The 20,000-nt window shown below is 37.9% G+C and overlaps 1 protein-coding gene across 1 annotated transcript in view; it reads right to left on the reverse strand.

The window, feature by feature from the left end:
- The window catches only part of LOC118766049, an 81,676-nt gene that overhangs the window by 28,813 nt on the left and 32,863 nt on the right, over positions 1-20,000 (reverse strand). The window contains exons 6-10 of the mRNA XM_036509203.1: positions 19,565-19,743; positions 12,988-13,078; positions 8,348-8,559; positions 5,750-5,840; positions 3,646-3,878 (exon numbers count right to left, since the gene is read on the reverse strand). Of these exons, the coding sequence (XP_036365096.1) occupies positions 3,646-3,878; positions 5,750-5,840; positions 8,348-8,559; positions 12,988-13,078; positions 19,565-19,743 (806 nt within the window). The remainder of the gene's footprint in view (positions 1-3,645; positions 3,879-5,749; positions 5,841-8,347; positions 8,560-12,987; positions 13,079-19,564; positions 19,744-20,000) is intronic.

The following is a 20,000-nucleotide window of genomic DNA, read 5'->3' on the forward strand; positions in this document are numbered from 1 at the left end:
GAGAGAAAAAAGTCAAGGTGTGTGTTCGCATGACAATTTTTTTTGCATGTGTGTATAAGTAGCAAAGTAAACTTTACGTTATCTCTCTCTCTCTCTCTCTCTCTCTCTCTCTCTCTCTCTCTCTCTCTGTCACATACACACACACACAGCAACACACACCTTCTCTCTCACTCCCTTTCTCTCTCTCTCTCTCTTAATCAATCACTCACACATTCACAGAAAAAAGATGCGAGAAAAAAATTTAAAATGTACGCATTCTCTCTCTCTCTCTCTCTCTCTCTCTCTCTCTCTCTTCTCTCTCTCTCTCTCTTCTCTCTCTCTCTCTATCTCTCTCACACACACGCACACACATATACACACAACACACACTTTCTGTCTTGCACCCTCTATCAACTCACACACACGTCCATATCCATTTCCTTTCTCTTTCACTTTATGCTGACTTCAAACAGAATGTACATTTCCACTCGCAAAAATAAATAAATAAAATTTTTTTATGTAATTTACTGAACACCATAAGGTTACAGCTGAGCTACGCGCACACGCCTTCGAGTTAAAATGAAAGATTGCCAAAATGGCTAGGCTATTGTCAAAATTTCTAAATAATATTTTAATTTAAAAAATTTTTTAGATATAATTGCATTAATTAATACAGATTGCAAATTAGCGGTGTCGTTGATAATTGTTCGTTACCTCAATGATGCCGGTGATATATATTAAAATTCCCTTAGGGAACTAGATTCATAAAAAAGTATAGAACTATATTATCACCCTCAAGTCTGAGAAAGAAACACTCATAACATTTTTTTCTTTTAAAACTTCATTGCATGAGATTGATACCATGAAATTCCTCGAATTGAGCTCTATCATTTAAACTTAATTAAAATATAGTTTGTTTTTAAAATAAAAAAAGTTAATTATACTTAAATCCAATTTTTTGCCTTATATTTTTCTCATGATATTTTACCTCACAACTTTTTTGATACAAACTTTTGTTGCATGAGATCAAAGCTATGAAATTCTTCATGCTTTCTTCTATCATTGAAGCTAAAATAATTATATTTTTTGCTTTTAAAATAAAAAAGTTATTTAGATCTAAACTTGACTGGGGGCGTTACCCGTTCTCCTGCAACGTTGCTACAAATTTTGATGTAAACTTTATTCTACTGGACCAAATATCAATTTTTTATGCCAAAATGTAGCTAGAGACTAGCCCTCTTCAAAAATGTTAACAGTTTTCAATTTGGTTAAGAACTGAATTAGCGACAAAGCTCTGAAAATTCTGCCTGTGAGTAAATTGCGTCCTTAAGAATATTATTCAACTACTACCGTAGTTGAATGATTATGGTTGATTTTTTCTGCTGTGGGAAATTTCAGAATATTGATTTCTTATATATAGCTATATATAGTTATATAACTTATATATATAGTTATCATTCAGAATATTGATTTCTTATATATAGTTATCATTCATTTAATTCCTAGGCATCAGCTACACACAGCCCTCAAAGTTGCAACAAATTCTATCCTTAACAATCTCTCATGACCTATGATGTAAACTTCATATACAAACACACACCCCTGCCTTCAAAAACCACATTCTTTATCTCTCTCCAACTTCCGGTCAGTTATTTTTCGGCCATGTAACGACACACGTGCTTTTATCCGGACAATCTGCTCCTTCCTCCTTTTCCTCCTCCATAGACTTTTTCCTCTTTCCGACGAAGAGCCATGCTCGAAATGTCATTTCCACTTTATTTTTCCATCTAAAACTCTCACTGAGCATCAAATATAATTCACTGTGTACGTCTAATTGACTTTTGTTGTTTTCTGTTTTTTATTTTTTATTTTTGATATACCTATTATTGCATGCTACGTCCTTTCGACGATGGTTTGGAGTACTTCATTTGTGGATTACCTTTACACTTGGATTGCGTTACACCTTCGAATTCCCTCCGAGTACGTTGATTTTGTACCATTTATTGTGAATCATTTTAATTCTTCTGTGGCTGTTTCATCTTTCTTCTTCCTCCTTTCCTATACTGCTCCTTTCCTTGCCTCCTCTCTCACACTCCTTTCTACCCCTCACTTCACAATGCCCGGCCGTCATTCCTTCTTCAAGCAAATCCACTTGCTTCTCTAGCCACATCTCTTTCCTAAGCCGATGTCCCCATCATCAAGTCATACGCTGTGACTTCTGCCTGAAGTTCCACATCACTCCCTATTCTTTTCCCTTCTCTGTACCCATCCTCGCACACATTTCTCACCTTCTTATTCGTACCCTCATCCGTTCCATCTTCTCCAGTATTCACTCCTTGGATCACCACTTCTCACTAGCTTACCTTCTCTCCTCTCTTTTCTCTCCACCTTTCAACCAACCTATTTTCCGCTTCCAGCTTAGCTCTTCAACTTTCTCACACACACCAAAAACCACAAGTTCCACCTCCTCAACCCCCACCACTATATCTCCCCTCCCAGCCACACCCCGTCTCTTCCTTCTCCCGGTCAAGTCCACCTCACCCTCCGCACTTGCTCCACCCCTCCACTCCGGCCCTCTGTTCCTTTTATTTTTACACTCTGTTCCTTCCTCAAGCAAATCCACTTACTTCTCACTTACTTACTTTCCAACTTCTGTCCTCAATGCATGCAACCCTCCATACAACACTCCCGTTTACTCTTCAAAAAATCTTGCTTCCCTAGTCACATCTCTTTCCTAAGCCGGAGTTGAATGATTATTGCCCGGATAAAAGCACGTGTGTCGTTACATGGCCGAAATATACATGGCTGATACACTCTGTTCCCCTACATCCCCACTTCTTCACTGTAGTCATCATACTATCCGATCTCCCACTTTGAACGTTCGCTCTTCGGTAGAGGTCTCCGCTCTGTACCTCTCATACCCCACTGCAATGAATTCAGGAACCGTACGGATGTCAGTCAGTTTCTATGCCTCACAAAACCGCGCCTTCACAATAGTCGAGATCGTTTCTCGGAGCCTGTAGTTCTCTCTCTCCATATCTGCTACATTTAATAGTTCATAAAGCGTAGCATACATTTTTTGTACTATGAAGCATAAAATCCTTTGGGAAATTAAGGAAGACAGAAAGCGATTGATATAAAACATATATTGTACCAAAAATATAATAATTTGAAACAGAAGAGGCACAGGCCTATTGACTAAATATATAAACATAAAATATCAGAAAAATAGATTCAAGTACCACTAGCGTAGCTAAAGTGTGTGCCGCCCGGGGCACCCTTACGTTTGCCGCCCCCGGATTCCATAAAAAATACATATTGCCTACAGCAGACCCAAAAGTGCCGCCCCCTTAAAAGTGCCGCCCGGGATGGACTTCTTCTACCACCCCCTAGCTACGCTAGTGTCAAGTGCCTAATTTGAGGGAGAGAGAGAGAGAGAAAGAGAAAAAGAGAAAAAAAGGGAGAGAGTGAGAGAGAGTGGTGAAGATTCTGTAGGGTAATCAATCAATAACATGATTTACAGGTAAGTAATAAGCAGTACGCAGTTCGAATCTCTTCGGTGGCTAGTTTTGTTTTGTCTGAAATTGGCTGTTATATTAAATATGACTTTACACTGAAAAATCTCAGCAGTTCAATCGTTCGTTCATAATCGATTATTATACTTACTGTTTTCAAGAACCATCTTGAAGTTGCTTCTCTTCTATATACACTAATATATTGCACATGCTTACAAATTAAAAAGGAGACTGTAATGTTATCAGTTGCATTTGGTTGAAAATTATCGATTGGTGAGCCCAACATGTCTTCTATGATTCCATCGGTGCAATATAATCTCAATATTATATCATCTTCATTTCCTGTTTCTCCTGTTTCTACTTGAACGAGCAGTTGCATAGTCTCTGAAGTGATGAATGTTAAAAGAAAGTTCAGTCACAGTGATACAAGTACACATTATGAAAATATTTAAATACAGTGGTGAGCAGAAAATAATTCTTAACCATTTGTTGTTAGGAAGCAAACTTCATGCCACATAGCCACTATGTGATAAGAAGTATATACTGCTGAATATATATATATATATATATATATATATATATATATATATATATATACGCACACACACACACACGCACACACACGCACACACACGTACACACGCACACACGCACACACACAAACACACAGAGTAAAAGCAACAAGCAGTGTTTAGGCATAAGCGAACTTATGTCTATGTTTGTGACATATTTCAACTTCTAAAGGTAAATTCACTGCAGTTACCGTGGAGAAAAGACAAAATTCTCTCTTTTGGTAAAAAGGTGTACAAACACCATATTTGTCTAGTGTTGTCTCCGACCGGATTCCCAGAAGCGTTTCTAGCTCTTTAGCCGTTATCAATGGGAAATACCGAAGAGAGTAACTCTGGACAGACTTAAAGTCACAGCTTTAACTAAAATACAATCAACATCACTAGACTACCAATGTAACAGAATAAGAGCAAAATAGAATATGAATTTGTGCTAAGACCAGCGAAATGAACACCTATTAGGATGTCTTTATATCTCCAATATTTTGCGGTAAATTATTTATAATTATGTGGATAATTAACAGATATATTACCACCATTCCAGCTGTTCACATTATTTAAAACTTTGGATTTTTTTTGCAAAGTTTGCAATGCTAGTTTTTGTAATTCCATCCTGTTACCTCAAATGAGCAACAAATTGTCATATAGCAATGGAGTCATTAGGGCATTGGATGAAATGCATTGCGGTATTTATTCCCGCTTTTATTCCGAAAACTTTGACAGGAAGCCTTGAGATATTTATTCTTATATAGCAGTTTCCGCATTAATCTCTACGACCATTTCTCCCGGAACTTCGGACCACTGTAATGCCCTGCTAGTATCGTTCCTGTAGTTGTTGATTTACAAATATTCAAGAGCAACATTAATGGCATCAATCTCACTGTTATGCCTTGCTCCAGTTCCAGCAAGTAGAAACAATTGTATATGTGGAATGATCGTTGAAACACTGTTCACGGAGGTATATCGACTGAACAAGTGTAGGAAATGGGGTTAATTCAGTAAAAAATAATCTTATTGAAAATAGTACTAAAACTACAGAAATTATATACATAATGATACTGATAAGTAAATAAGGTGGCGAGCTGGCAGAAACGTTAGCACGCCGGGCGAAATGCTTAGCGGTATTTCGTCTGCGTTACGTCGTGAGTTCAAATTCCGCCGAGGTCGACTTTGCCTTTCATCCTTTCGGGGTCGATAAATTAAGTACCAGTTACGCACTGGGGTCGATGTAATCGACTTAATACCTATGTCTGTCCTTGTTTGTCCCCTCTGTGTTTAGCCCCTTGTGGGTAATAAAGAAATAGGTATTTCGTCTGCCGCTACGTTCTGTGTTCAAATTCCGCCGAGGTCGACTTTGCCTTTCATCCTTTCGGGGTCGATAAAATAAGTACCAGTTACGCACTGGGGTCGATATAATCGACTTAATCCGTTTGTCTAGCCTTTTTGTCCTCTCTGAGTTTAACCCCTTGTGGGTAGTAAAGAAATAGGTATTTCGTCTGCCGCTACGTTCTGAGTTCAAATTCCGCCGTGGTCGACTTTGCCTTTCATCATTTCGGGGTCGATAAATCAAGTATTAGTTGCGTACTGGGGTCGATCTAATCGACTGGCCCCCTTCCCTAAAATTTCGGACCTTGTGCCTAGAGTAGAAAAGGATTTTGATAAGTAAATAATATAAACTATACTTACCATACTGTGGATGTATAAATATTTGATGTGTGATTTTTTCCCCATGCGAAAAGCTCTGTATAATCTCACCTTGATCATTGTAAAACGTAATCTGGAATGAACCATTATCTTAGGTTTTAGTACCGAAATATTTAATTCTATATTGCAATTGGCATATTTGCTTGCAGTTTTCCAACGAACCATTTACAAGTTTACTGCATTTATGGTGGAGAGATTAACAAAGATGCGTCATCACACGGTGGGGACATGACAAAGTTGCTACAATAGTACAATCTGTAAAGAATTTGGATTTGAACATGTCGAAAAATGGTGGCCCTAGAAACGGAACACGTCCTTAAAAACAACCATATAGAAGTATCATGAGATAATAAAATCAAATAGACGTTGGAGCATTCATTCCTAGATATTATTCTCAGTAAAAAGGAAAATTGGGTTGAATAAAAGGACCTACAATATACGAACTTCAGAGAATTTGGAATTGCTGTAAAATTGTCATTATCTCCAACTTAGGGCAACTGGCAAAAAAAAAAAAAATTAAATTGTTGTTCAAAGATATTGGATACGATATTTCTTAATCGTACAGAAAACCAGAATAAAGGTAATTGATTCTTAAGTTTTGCTGCATGCAGCTCGATATCTAGAAATACAATACCAGAAGAACAGCAACAGGATATTGAGTGAACGAATGGTTAATAATAATAGAAAGTGGTATAGTGGAAGAGATGGACAATTGTTGGCAAGAATATGATACCGTGAATTGTGAAAGAATTGAGATCAGTGACTACTCAAACAATGAAGATCGATTAATAATGGACAGAATTTTGGATCTACTAAAGACAGAAGGGACAGAATTTATGTGCGACTTTAAAAAGGCTAACCAGTGGAGGTTAAATCAAGAGACGAATAAAGTTAATAATGTATTGAGACACATTGAAATAAAGAATCTTATCAAGGCTGCTTGTAGGATTGCGGCGGAAAGGATGGGATTGAGAACTACTGAGAACAGAACAGCGACGGATAGAAGAAGAAATAAACAACTGTGGACGAAAAAAAGAATTTCTGAAGATATAAACTCCTTGAACACTGGAAAAGAAATGGAGAACTTAAGAATGAATGGAAATTCGAAAAAGTTAGGAAGAAGTAGATGTAGATACAAAAGGCCTGAATGTTGTAATTGAAGAACTGAAGTAGCGCATACTTACAACAAAAACAAAGCTAACTAGGTTTTGAACAACGGATTAAGCAATGCCGGCATAACAGATTGTTTAGAACCGACCAAAAAAGAATTTGTCAAGAGATTAATGATGATAAAAAACGTGAAAAATTAGTCCCTGATGCTGATGAAAGTCAACTTTTCTGGGGTAAGATATGGAGTAACCAAGAATAACATAATACTACACGGCTGAATGATTCTGCAGCCTGAAGCAAACAGCTTCTTATCCCCAGCAAGAGGCTATCCTCTTCACAGAAGACAGTTTCGGAAATATGAGTAAAAAGATAAACAATTGGAAAGCAGCAGGACCTGGTGGTGTACAGGGATTTTGGGTAAAAAGTTCAGTAGTTGCCATAAATTGATCGCAGAGCAATTTAATGCATTGATCAATGGAGAAGAAGAAATCCCATGCTGGTTGACAATACTTGCAAGTATTGCTGATATCAGAATGGAGTTCGAACTGAGAAAGTGTGGTGTGTTAGTCTTGAAGAGAGGAAAAAATCAAATGTATGGACGGGCTAACTATACTGTCAGGGGAAGTTACGAAGCAGATTGACAGAAAAATTTAAGGTGAAGTACTTGCGCAGACTGAGACTGATCCTTAAATGGAAATTAAATGGACAAGTCCTCACTCAACTGTAGCACTTCCCTCCTCACCTACACTTTCCTTTCCAGGTGGAACTTTAAAAAGTCGATGAGGACTTAACCGATAAGGAATGAGTCTTTCTTCAATCCTTTCAACTTTGTCCACCACAACCTCTTTCGCCATAACCAGTTGACAGAAGAATATCGTCTGCCCTACCTTGTTAAAGGCGGTTTGTGGGGCAATCCTCACAATAGATTCGGCCGATAACAGCTGTTCGACATAACTCCACAAATCAGCAATATTCGGACACTGCACAAGCGCATCCAGAACGGCTTTGTCGCTCTGCATGCATCTCGGACAGTTCCGTCTGGCATCGCTTCCGGATCTGTAGAATTTAACTCAAACCTGCAGTGTTCCTTGGTAGCGCTGCCAGGTCAAGGATTTCTGGAAGTTCCATGGTAGTACCAGGCCCGAAAGTCTTCCGAAATAGACCGGCTCAGCTAGTTCATATTTATCGACGCTTAGAATTTACTCAAGAGAGGTAAAGGGCAATACAGCATGGGGTTACCTAAAAATACATGTAAACAAAAGAAATAACAAAGAAAAATTTCGTTTACCACGCTACTTCTTTTGCCAAAGCCACAAAGCAGATAAAAGAAAATGGCATCAGACAATGTAGTCAGGTACATACAAAAATGAGATGACCATAGATAGATCTTTGGTAATATGTCTTCTCAATCAGGGTTGACAAAAGAATGCTACATAACAACAAGAACAGAAGTTTACAAAAATTTTTTACCTGATTTAAGATCCAATTGGTTTTCAGAGGAGCGATGACAGATACGTAACTAAAGTTAGTTAGACTTTTTCCAGGTACCAGAAATAAATCCCGATAACCTGGCCTGATACCGCTTATATTGAATGCGAAGAACTGTTCGATCGTGATTTCTAGAGGTAAATCTGACCTTTCAGATGTTAGGTTTGTCGTCACTACCACTGAGAAATGAAGCACTGAAATTAAGGCAAAAACAAAAAGAAAAAAAAGCACTTCTTTTTACATGAGATTACTGAAATATGGACATTGATAATACTTATGTATTAAACATAGAAATAGAGACATGGCATATATAGATATATACACATGCTGATATATGACTTACGTTGGACTCCTCATTCGCATAATCACCGAACCTGGAGCTTAACTATAGTCTGTCCATAGCACTTACTCAGCATTACCTGACACCCTCGGGTCTTATTGACACCATTACCTCTCATAACCCCCCTCTCTCTCCATATACATATATATATACATACATACATACATACATACATACATACATACATACATACATATATGTATATATGTATGTATGCATGTATGTATGTATATATAATGTTATAATACAAACCACAATTCTTGTTAAATGAAGTTACCCAAGGTTTTTATTAAAATCCCTTAGGTCATCGAGTCCTATTCTACTTGTTAAAGCCTTAGCATATAATACATATATATATACAGAGAGAGAGAGAGAGAGAGAGGGGGAGGGAGAGAGAGGTAGGGAGAAAGAGAGGGAGGGAGGGAGGGAGAGAGATTGCTAGATAGATAGATAGATAGAAAAATAGATAGATTGGCATGGCTGTGTGATAAAAATTCGCTTATGGCTCCAGGATTCAGTCCCACTGCGTGACACCTTGGGCAAGTGTATTCTACTATAGCTTCGAGCCGTCCAAGGCATTGAGAGTGGATTTGGTACACGGAAGCTGAAAGAAGCCCGTCGTACATCTATGTGTGTGTATTTATATCTGTGTTTGTCCCCTAACACCGCTTGACAACTGGTGTTGGTATGTTCACGTTACCTAACCTAGCGGCTCGGCAAAAGAACCGATAGAATAAGTACCAGAATTTTTAAAAAATAAGTTCTGCGGTTGATTCATTCAACTAAAACCCCTCAATGGTGTGCTCCATCATAGCTGCAGTCAAATGACTGAAACAAGTAAAATAATAAAAGGATATGTATATATATATATGTGTGTGTGTGTGTGTATGGAGAGAGAGAGAGAGAGAGAGAGAGAGAGAGAGAGAGAGAGAGAGAGAGAGAGAGAGAGAGAGAGAGAGAGAGAGACAGACAGACAGACAGACAGACAGAGACGGAAAAAACACATAAGCAACAAACGATAATTCAAAAATAAAAAAAGCAACAAAAGTTAAGAGACGTTCACCGTTAATATTATTAGGTTGACGCTTGACTATCAAAGAAGACAAAAAGTAGTTATAAAGTGACTGCTATAGAGTGAAAGTATAACGTACAAATCGTAGCCTTTCGTCGGGTATACTGAGAAAAGAATCCATTTATTTAACAACATAGAAACAAAGAGGTAGGTAATAATTTGCCAGTGAATTACACAATATAAATGGGTAAAATTTCCGAGGCTCCACCCCACCCCACCCCGTTTCTCGGACCACAAAAAGGATTTTGTAGAATATTAGGAGGCCAGGGTAGTTGATTCCGCGCAAAATCTTCGATTTTTTTTCTTAGTGAAATTCGTGCGAGTGTTATCTAAACATTTGCCTGGAGTTTTTCATGGTAAATTTGAGATTTTTAAAAATGTTTGTTATATTCTTAATCTCCGTATTTTCCCTCGTACATTGAAAAATAGATGGCGAAAAGATCAATGGGTGTGGGGGATTGAAATTTCCGAGGCTTCCACCACACCCGTTTTTCGGACCACAAAAAGGGTTTTGTAGCATATTAGGAGGTCAGGGTAATTGATTCCTCGCAAAAAATCCGATTTCTTTTCTTAGTGAAATTCGTGCGAGTGTTATCTAAACATTTGCCTGGAGTTTTTCATGGTAAATTTGAGATTTAAAAAAATGTTTGTTATATTCTTAATCTCCGTATTTTTCCATGTACTTGGAAAAATAGATGGCGAAAAGATCAATGGGTATGGGGGGTGGGTGAAATTTCTGAGGCTTCCACCACACCACACCTCGTTTTTCGGACAATAAAAAGGGTTTTGTAGCATATTAGGACGCCAAGGTAGTTGATTCCACGCAAAAAATCCGATTTTTTTTCTTAGTGAAAATCGTGCGAGTGTTAATAATCTAAAAATTTACCAACCTTTTTTCCATTCATTTCTGTTTATGAAATTCTCTGTACGTAATTTTGCTTTATCGGTGGTCAAGGCAAATGATGACTGGCAAAGCAACAGTGCCCTAATGCTGACATTGGATACAATGACCTGATCTACAATAATGCGCTGATTGAAATCGAGGATGGCCTGCTCAAAATGGGTGGGGAGGCGTTGAACACATTCGATTTGCCATCATCATTGCGACAGGACGTTAACACACTCCCACTAAAGTTACTTCTGGAGTTGTCGTATGACGCTGATGGCCTTGCGGAGTACCTGAGAGTAAATGAACCGAAATTGCTCCCTGATCAGAGCCTGGTGTACGAAACTGTCGTCAGTGCCGTTGAAAGACAGGTGGGCGGCATTTTTTTCTTCGATGCTGTTAGAGGTACCGGCAAATCCTTTGTAACACAATTAACACTTGCTAAGATTCGTCGCGAGAAACAAATTGCGCTTGCCGTTGCTTCCTCGGGAATCGCTTCTATGTTATTGCCGGGAGGTAGGACGACACACTCTGCATTCAAGCTGCCTTTACATTTGATGAGAGCCAAGGTTCCTACTTGCAGCATTGGCAAAAATTCAGAGGAAACTGAAGTTCTTAGACAGTACCGTCTCATTGTATGTGACGAATGTACAATGACCAGTAAGGGTGCCCTTGGGGCACTGGACCGGTCACTGAAAGGTATCAGGGATTCTGCAGTTTCTATGGGTGGTGTAACTCTATTGCTTTCAGGAGATTTCCGGCAATCCCTTCCTGTCATCCCTAAAGGGAACCGGGCTGATGAAGTGCGCGCATGCCTTGAGTCATCCACGTTGTGGCTCCAGGTGAAGACTTTAAGCCTAAGCACAAAAATGCGTGCACATCTACAAATCGATTGACCGGACCTCTGACCCTTAAGACATTGTCAGTTACCCTATCGAGTTTCCCAACTCATTGGAGCCAGTAGGGATTCCACCTCACATTCTTAGGCTAAGGGTTGAAAGCCCAATTATGCTAATCAGAAACTTGCTTCCGCCTACACAGTGCAACGGGACCCGCTTAGTATTCAAGTCCCTGACGCCCCACTTGATTGAGGCCACCATCGTGCAGGAGGGATGAAAATGTTTTCATTTCAAGGATGCAGCTTTATCTCTCGGAGTCAGACATGCCGTTTAACTTCCGCAGATCGCAATTCCCGGTGAGACCATGCTTTGCCATGCCTATCAACAAATCCCAAGGCCACTATCGGTGGCAGGCACCCATTTAGGATTTTCCTTTCAATCAGGATAAAAAATTCATAAACTGATTCCTTATAGGATTTCCCACTAACTTTTACCAATTTTGACATATTTTGCTCAAACTCGATGCCAGCATTACTTAGTACTCATGGGATCTATGAATGCTTTAAGTTCTCAGAATAAAAAAAAAAATCGATGAGTGGAAATAATTAACAAACCGATTCCTTATGAGATTTCCCAATCAAATTGTCTGAAACCCATTTTTAACCAAACGTTTACCAATTTCAACGGATTTCGCTCAAATTTGATGTCGGTATCACTTATTTTGGTTTGAAATAAAGCTCTTGATCATTTAATAATCCTAACTTAATCCCGGGCAACGCCGGGTTATACTGCTACTATGTATGTATGTATGTATATATATATATATATATATATATATATATATATATATATATATATATATATAGATATATATATATAGATATAGATATATATACTAGACGTCCTCATCGAGCTCTACAAATCTTCCAGGACGAGGCTCTTCTTCTAGGTTGTAGAATTTCTGGAACCACCATTGACACTGGCTTATACTTATTGTCCGATCCCCATATACTGCATTAATATTCCTCGCACTTTCCGTTGCGTTGTTGCCTTTATTGTAATATGCCAAATGTGCTCCTTTGTTACTTCCATTCTAGCTTTGAAAGATAACTGTTAAAATCGAACTGCACTCTTCAAAACTTGCACTAAGAATAAGGACAAGGTAAAATTACTATCTGCTTTTATAGCAAGTTGATGCAGGTTGTTTATTCCGTCCCCTTCTGGTTTTTAGTTCATGCAATTGAAAAAAAACCGCATTATTTATGGGATGACCCAATATGTAAATGGATATAACATAATATTATATTGTTATTATATTATATTATATATGTGTGTGTGCATGTTTTCGAACGAACACATAAAAGACACACATGCATACAAACACACGCGCATATTCATACATACATCATACATGCTTACATATACATTTGAACTTCTGTACAAAGAAATTAAGACAAAAAGAAAAGATGGATAGATTACACTTACTTCTCTTTATCTTAAAATTACAAGAGGGTCGGTTCTGCATTCGCTCTGTTATGGTGTAACCATTTATTTCATTCGACACTGTTAAATTCATCTAGAAGGCAATGAAATGCGTCTGCTGTAAGTAACTTTTAGCACAAGAAGTTTCAGTAGAACATTGTAATTAAAACTTTTGTTAAATCTAAGTATATTTATCGATATGTCCATATATAACATGAATTATATGCAATATTGTGTAATTCTTCTACACAAAGTATATGTATATGTCACCAAAAATTTAAGCAAAACTTGAATAGGTATAGATCTGGCTGTGTGGTTAAGAAATTTGCTTTCAAACCACCCGGATTCGACTACAATTTATGACATTTTGAGTGAATATCTTTCACTAATGCTTGAGTTGTTCCAAAATTTGTAAGTGGAGTTTGGTAGCTGGAAACTAGACGGAAAATTGTCGTACACACACACGCACATGTATGTGTTTGTATGTATCTGTGTGTATGCATGTTGGTTTTTATTTTTACTGTTAAATAAATAAAAATCGGTGTTATTGTTTAAGTTGTGTTCATTAACATTCCAAAACTTTAAGATTAGACAAAAAAGGTTGAGAATATAAATATCAGACTATGAAATCTACCCTGGGATTGCAATGTGCGGTTAAGCCCCATGACAACAATGTCCCAACATTACTGTAATTCAATGGGTGTAACTACTAAAAAATAAAAGCCTTTATTTTTAGGGTAAAGATTATCCAAAACTGCATTTGAAGGAAATTTAACTGCTATTTCTTGAAGATTAACCATATAGAGGCACCTTTATTTTGGGTTAAAGGTTGTCTATTATACACAATTCTTGGCCAAGCTCTATTGTCAAGAGAGGGTTATATAAGGAACTGATCCTTAATTGGTTATTTATTGTTCTCCATAGCATGGCAAAATTAATGGAATATAAGTAATCGAAGTGACAACCAGGTGTGATCTCGAAATCTATTACTGCACTTATGTCATTGTCCTAATCCTGACCTACTAACGAACATACTGACATGCAAGAGTTAATTGAATGCTATATTCTAGCCATTCTCCAATCCGTTTGTGTACCAGATTCTGGGGGCAATATCTACAACAAAGGTAATCAAAATGAACTGTGAACATTTTATCTAGTTTACTGAACATTATGCTTGCAGTAATGCTTAATATTAGCATCCTATTTAATCTTTTAGGCTTAATACCTACTGAAAAACAATTTAATGATGCACACATGTAATGTATACCTATTGCGTCCCTGAATTACAAGCATGGAAAAAGATAAAAGAATGTATGTATAAATCCACTGGTTGAGCTTTTTGTCTAGCTAGTATTTTTAATATAGATAACTAGCTATATATGTATAAGTAAATATTTGTGCATATATGTATTTATTTGAGCATCTGCCTGTCTGCCTCTCTCCCTTGGCCTGTCTCTCTCCCTCCCATCAGTCTGTCTCTCTCCCTCGGTTACTGTTTCTGTCTATCCGTCTCTGTCTCTCTGTCTGTTTCTCTGTCTGTCTCTGTCGGTCTCTCTGTTTCTCTCTTTCTATATATTTATATGCAACGAAGACGAGAGAGACATTCAGTGATATACATATGTAAGATCCTAGAAGGGTTGGCATCAGACTTTGACATACCAGCCCCCGAACTGGACATCACTGCACCGTTCCAAATGTCCTACCCATCTCATCTAGAATGAGGACCATGTTATGCAAAAGCATGAGATTCAAAGGCTTACTGCTACTTAATATCTTGCCAAAGTAGCTTAATATCTTGCCAAAACATAGCGTAGGGGCAGATGGTTTCAAGAAACAATTTGACCTCCCACTGTCCACAGTCCCAGATAAATTTACATCACGGGAAGAAACTCAAAACAGGGCTGCAATATCGAACTACTCCCACCCCCAAAAGCCAATCACAAAAGAATAGCCACTGAAAAAGTGTTAATGCTGGCGGTGCTTTAGCATGGCCACAGCCTTCTGTTTTATTTTGGTGGGGATTTACTATATATATATGTATGTGTGTGTGTGTGTGTGTGTGTGTGTGTGTGTGTGTGTGTGTGTGTGGTGTGTGTGTGTGTATAAGAAATACAAAATGGGACAAGAACGCAAAACATCCAGATAGGCGATACAAAGAAAACAAAGATGGGTCATTCGGAGTTTTCTTTCCACAGTCGAGTTCCAGATTAGCTTTGCAATTTCGGCTGGTTATACTCGAGATTGTTCGTCTATCTGGATAACATATAGCGACGTACGTACAATTTGGGCTCTTATATGTAAGTATATATTTATCTAAATCTTGTACGACTCTATTTTTTCTATTCTTTTATTCTTTCCTTCTTTCTCACAGCCCTTTCACGGTTACTTCGTTCATTCCACTCTTCGTTCTTTCTTTCCCCCCTCTCACATTTCCTTGCCTTCACTTCATGCTCGCTTTCCCTCCTCTTTTCACTTTACTGTGTCCCTGTCATTTTTCTCGCCCCTCCTTATTTCTTCTGTCCCTCTGCCTCTACCTCTCTCTCTTCTCTCTCCGCGTGACCGGTGTTCGGCCAAGTCTGACCTTTATTTCTTGGTTCGGCCGCCGTCCGTGCAACATCTATATTCCTCCCTGTGCCTGTGAAATATCGTATTCCTGCCGTAAGGCTTTACTTCCAAACACGCCAGCTTAATTTAATTCGTCTTTAGTCGAAAGACACCTGTTGTTATGTCCTGTTATATGTATTTGCCTAACAATCTCCATTTTTCCGTCCATCTTTCTGTATACATTCGCTGCTTTCTTCCAAGGAATCTAATACTCTTAGTTTAGTTTTTCCTTGGGGCGGGCCACATTGGAGCAATCTCGAGAATAACCAGCTGAAATTGGAAAGCTAATCTGGAACTCGACTGAGGAAAGAAAACTCTGAATGACCCGTCCTTGTTTTCTTTATATCATCTGTCTGGATGTATTGCGTTCTTGTCCCATTTTGTATTTTTAATGTATAACATATAGCGTCATACGTGCACTTTGGTTTCACCTCTTCCTTGGATTTTCTTTACCTCTTGGATACTTACCATTGGCTGCACCTCTCTTTCGCGGATCAAAGTGACTTTGCATTGATGTGAAATCCTTAAAAAATATACCACGACGTCTACACATTTCTCACCTTGAACTTTCAACCTTGAACTTGTTCGCATAAACTGTCCCGTTTGTTGTATTTTTAACCCTATTATCTCCCCTTATTTCGCTCTCGCGTCTCATGTTTGATCTTTGACCTCTGGCCGAAATCAGATCGCCATGTTGATTCGTTAGCTACTGCACGCATTTTTTTTCTCTCCTTCTTTCTGTGTTTTTCTCTCTCTGTGTATCTTTCTGTTGAAGAGCGTAGGCTCGAAACGTTAAAGACTTGTTTTATTTATATTTCCTGAGCGCCATACTAATACAATTGTTCGTTTGTTTTCAGCTGCCTTCGTCTTTTGTTTATTTTCATAAAGCTCCCTATATATATATATATATATATATATATATATATTATTATAATATATATATATATATATACATATATATATATATACACATACATATATATATATATATATATAATATATATATATATATATATATATATATATATATATATATATACATATATATATATTATATGCATATATATGTTGTGTGTGTTTATATATATATAATAGTTATATATATATATATATATATATATATATATATATATATATATATATATATATATATATATATAGTATATATATATATATACATATATATACGAGGGGCGTTCAATAAGTAATGCCCCTGACCCACTTCCCATAGTAGTAGAGCAACGACACTTGGCACAGTTATTAGTCTTTTCCTACATAGGAACTACCCAGAGTTATGCATTTCTCCCATCGTTTGATACAGCTCTGGAGACCGTTTTTGTAGAAGACCCCAGCTTGGTCCTCCAACCTCAACGTGACTTCAGAAATCAAGGCTGCATCATCTGGGAAACGCTTTCCTTTCAAAATCAACTTCATGGCCTGGAAGAGGTGAAAATCAGAGGGTGCAAGGGGAGGAGTTCATAGCTGCACGCCTGTGCTTCTGATCTGGCGACACGCGAGTTGTGGACCGGAGCGTTGTCCTGCAGGAGGAGGATGCCTTTGCTGATCTTGCCCCGCCTCTTGATTTTGATAGCTTCTCTTAATTTCCTCAAAAGTGAAGCATAATAGGCTCCTGTAATTGTGGTACCCTTTGCCAGGAAATCTGTCATCACTACTCCGTCCTGGTCCCAGAAGACTGTGAGCATAACCTTGTCAGCGGAGGGCTGCACCCTTGCCTTCTTTGGAGGAGGTGAGTCACGGTGCTTTCACTGCATTGACTGGGCTTTGGTCTATGGATCATAGTGATGGACCCAGGTTTTATCCTGTGTGATCAGTCTTTTGAAAGATTTTGACTCATCTTCTTGGCACATCTCCAAATTCATCCTCGAGCACTCAACGCGTTCTTGCTTCTGGAAAGGCGTGAGCAACCTGGGAATCCATCTGGCAGACACCTTTTGCATATGCAAATGGTCATGAAGGATAGTTTCCACAGACCCGGTACTAATCTTGACCTTATGGGCTATTTGGCGAATAGTTATGCGTTGACCTTCCAAAATGTCAGCCTCAACTTGACGGACAGACGTCTCATCAACGGCAGAAGGGGGCGACCAGATCTGGAGCTGTTTCCACAGAGTTCCGACTATGTTTGAATTCACAATGCCAGCGTTTTACAAGGTCATATGATGGGGCATCATCACCATAAGTTACTTTCATTTCATCAAAAGTCTCCCGTGGTGTGTGTCCTTTCAAATACAAAAACCAGATCACTGCTCGACACTCAACAGGCTCCATTTCACACTTGACTCAGTTCAAACACCTGTAAATCAGAAACCACAATTAGTTCAGAGCTGTAATTCGCCACTTAATCTATAGAGGTATAAATAAGTGCACATGCAAAATTGCAGCTAGATCAAACAACTGCAAGTGGGTCAGGGGCATTACTTATTGAACGCCCCTCGTATATATATATATATATATATATATAATATATATATATATATATATATATATATATATATATATATATTATATATATATGTATACACATATATATGTAATATATATATATAGTAAAATATGGATTCAGATAGAATCAGGTACTTGAAAGGATATGCACCAGGTAGTGTTGGATAAACCTGTAGTTCCGGCCTATGGTTGGTAAGTATCAAATAGGATATTCCGATTGTGTACTCAGAGAAAACCAGCCCTATGTGTCCGACAAGTGGTAAATTCCCTTGGTGTATTATAATCAGCTCGTTATAGCTGTTTCTTACGTATCTTTTTAATAGAAGAATGAGAACATTACTCCACTACAAAAAACCGTAATCATCAGAATAAAAGTAATTTTACAAACAAGTATTTTGGGGATATTCTTTTGTTTGTAAAATTACTTTTCATCCAATAATTACAGTTTTTGTAATGGAGTATTGTTATCGTTGTCATTCTTCTATAAAAAAGATACGTAAGAAACAGCTCTAATGAGTCGACAATTATCCATCGTATGTTATTATATATGTGTGTGTGTGTGTGTGTGTGGTGTTTGTATGTATATATATACACCCAGCGCTCATCAGAAGGACTAGTATGGAAAATAAGGCGACAACTTTCTATTACTTGAAGTCAGGAATTGTTACATCTGGTTTGTTGGTGCTGTGAAAAAATCGAGAGAGCCCGCAGTTGTTCAGTGGGGAAATTCATCTAGAGTTATACCCCTTGCACAAGTGTCGGAGTGTCTTCACAGTGTAAGGGGTAGCTGCCAGCAGAAAGAGGATAGAGTCTGAGTGCCGGTAGCATGATGTTAATCTGTGTAGAGGAGAGGCCGGAAAAGGAGATACGGTAGCTGTCCAATCTTAAAATCATGTATGGACGTGTACGTGTATATAGATGCATGTGTTTTATACACCCAAACCATGGTTGAAGGAAATAGTAATAGTGGAAGCTTTAATGTTTATAATCACAGTGCAGTCCGCCAGCATCCAAGTACAAATTTTCTTTTATGTGGGCAGGATCGAAAAATTTCGCTTTTACAGATTAGGTATGTATCTAGATGAAGAGAGTTCTTTAGTGAAGTTCTTTTCTTTCCCAAACATAGCCTGCATCTCCAACTTTTATCGAAGTAAGGCCATCACCTCCCCAGAATTTCAGTAATTCACTTTACCTTGTAATGCGTGGCTCTTTCTTTTAACGACCATATAAGCCTAACTTGGGTTGTGACATTTCCCTTTCCGGGATATTAAAAGTGGACTTGTAATTGTTAAATCTGATCCTCAAAGAACTCTCTGTCACAGGCACATATTTTAACACGTCCGTATGTCTACTGAGATATTTTAACATCATTTGACTTCACCTCCACCTCTTATATGACGGTCTTTGTGTGGCACTGGCCAAAGAGTGAACGCTTATACTAAACAACGCTCTTCACCCGAATACCAACATTAACTGTATGTATACATACTCTCTTGCATCTATATGAACTTACTGTGATATTGGGACATATGTTCTCTTCTAAAGTGAATACGACATCCTTGCCTCTATCCACATCAGGAACTATAAAGGTTTCTTTTAGCGGCATCGTGGTATTAAGCGTCTCATTTCTGTCACTAAACATATAACACCTAACTTGTGTATATGAAGATCGGTGTAACGTAACCGTCAGACCTATGAGAAAGAAAAAGTAGATAGTAAATGATCCTTTAATATATTCAACTAAATCTCTCTCTCTCTCTCTCTCTCCTCTCTCTCTCTTTCGTAACAATATATATCATATATATATATATATATATATATAGATATATATATATATATATATATTATATATATATATATATAATATATATATATTGTTACGAACGCAAAAAAAATGTATCTCTTTTCCATTAGCTGGTTTCGAAACAGTGCTCTAGTTGTTCAGGCCA

Source organism: Octopus sinensis, linkage group LG14 (genome assembly GCF_006345805.1).
Source record: "Octopus sinensis linkage group LG14, ASM634580v1, whole genome shotgun sequence".
NCBI lineage: Eukaryota > Metazoa > Mollusca > Cephalopoda > Octopoda > Octopodidae > Octopus > Octopus sinensis.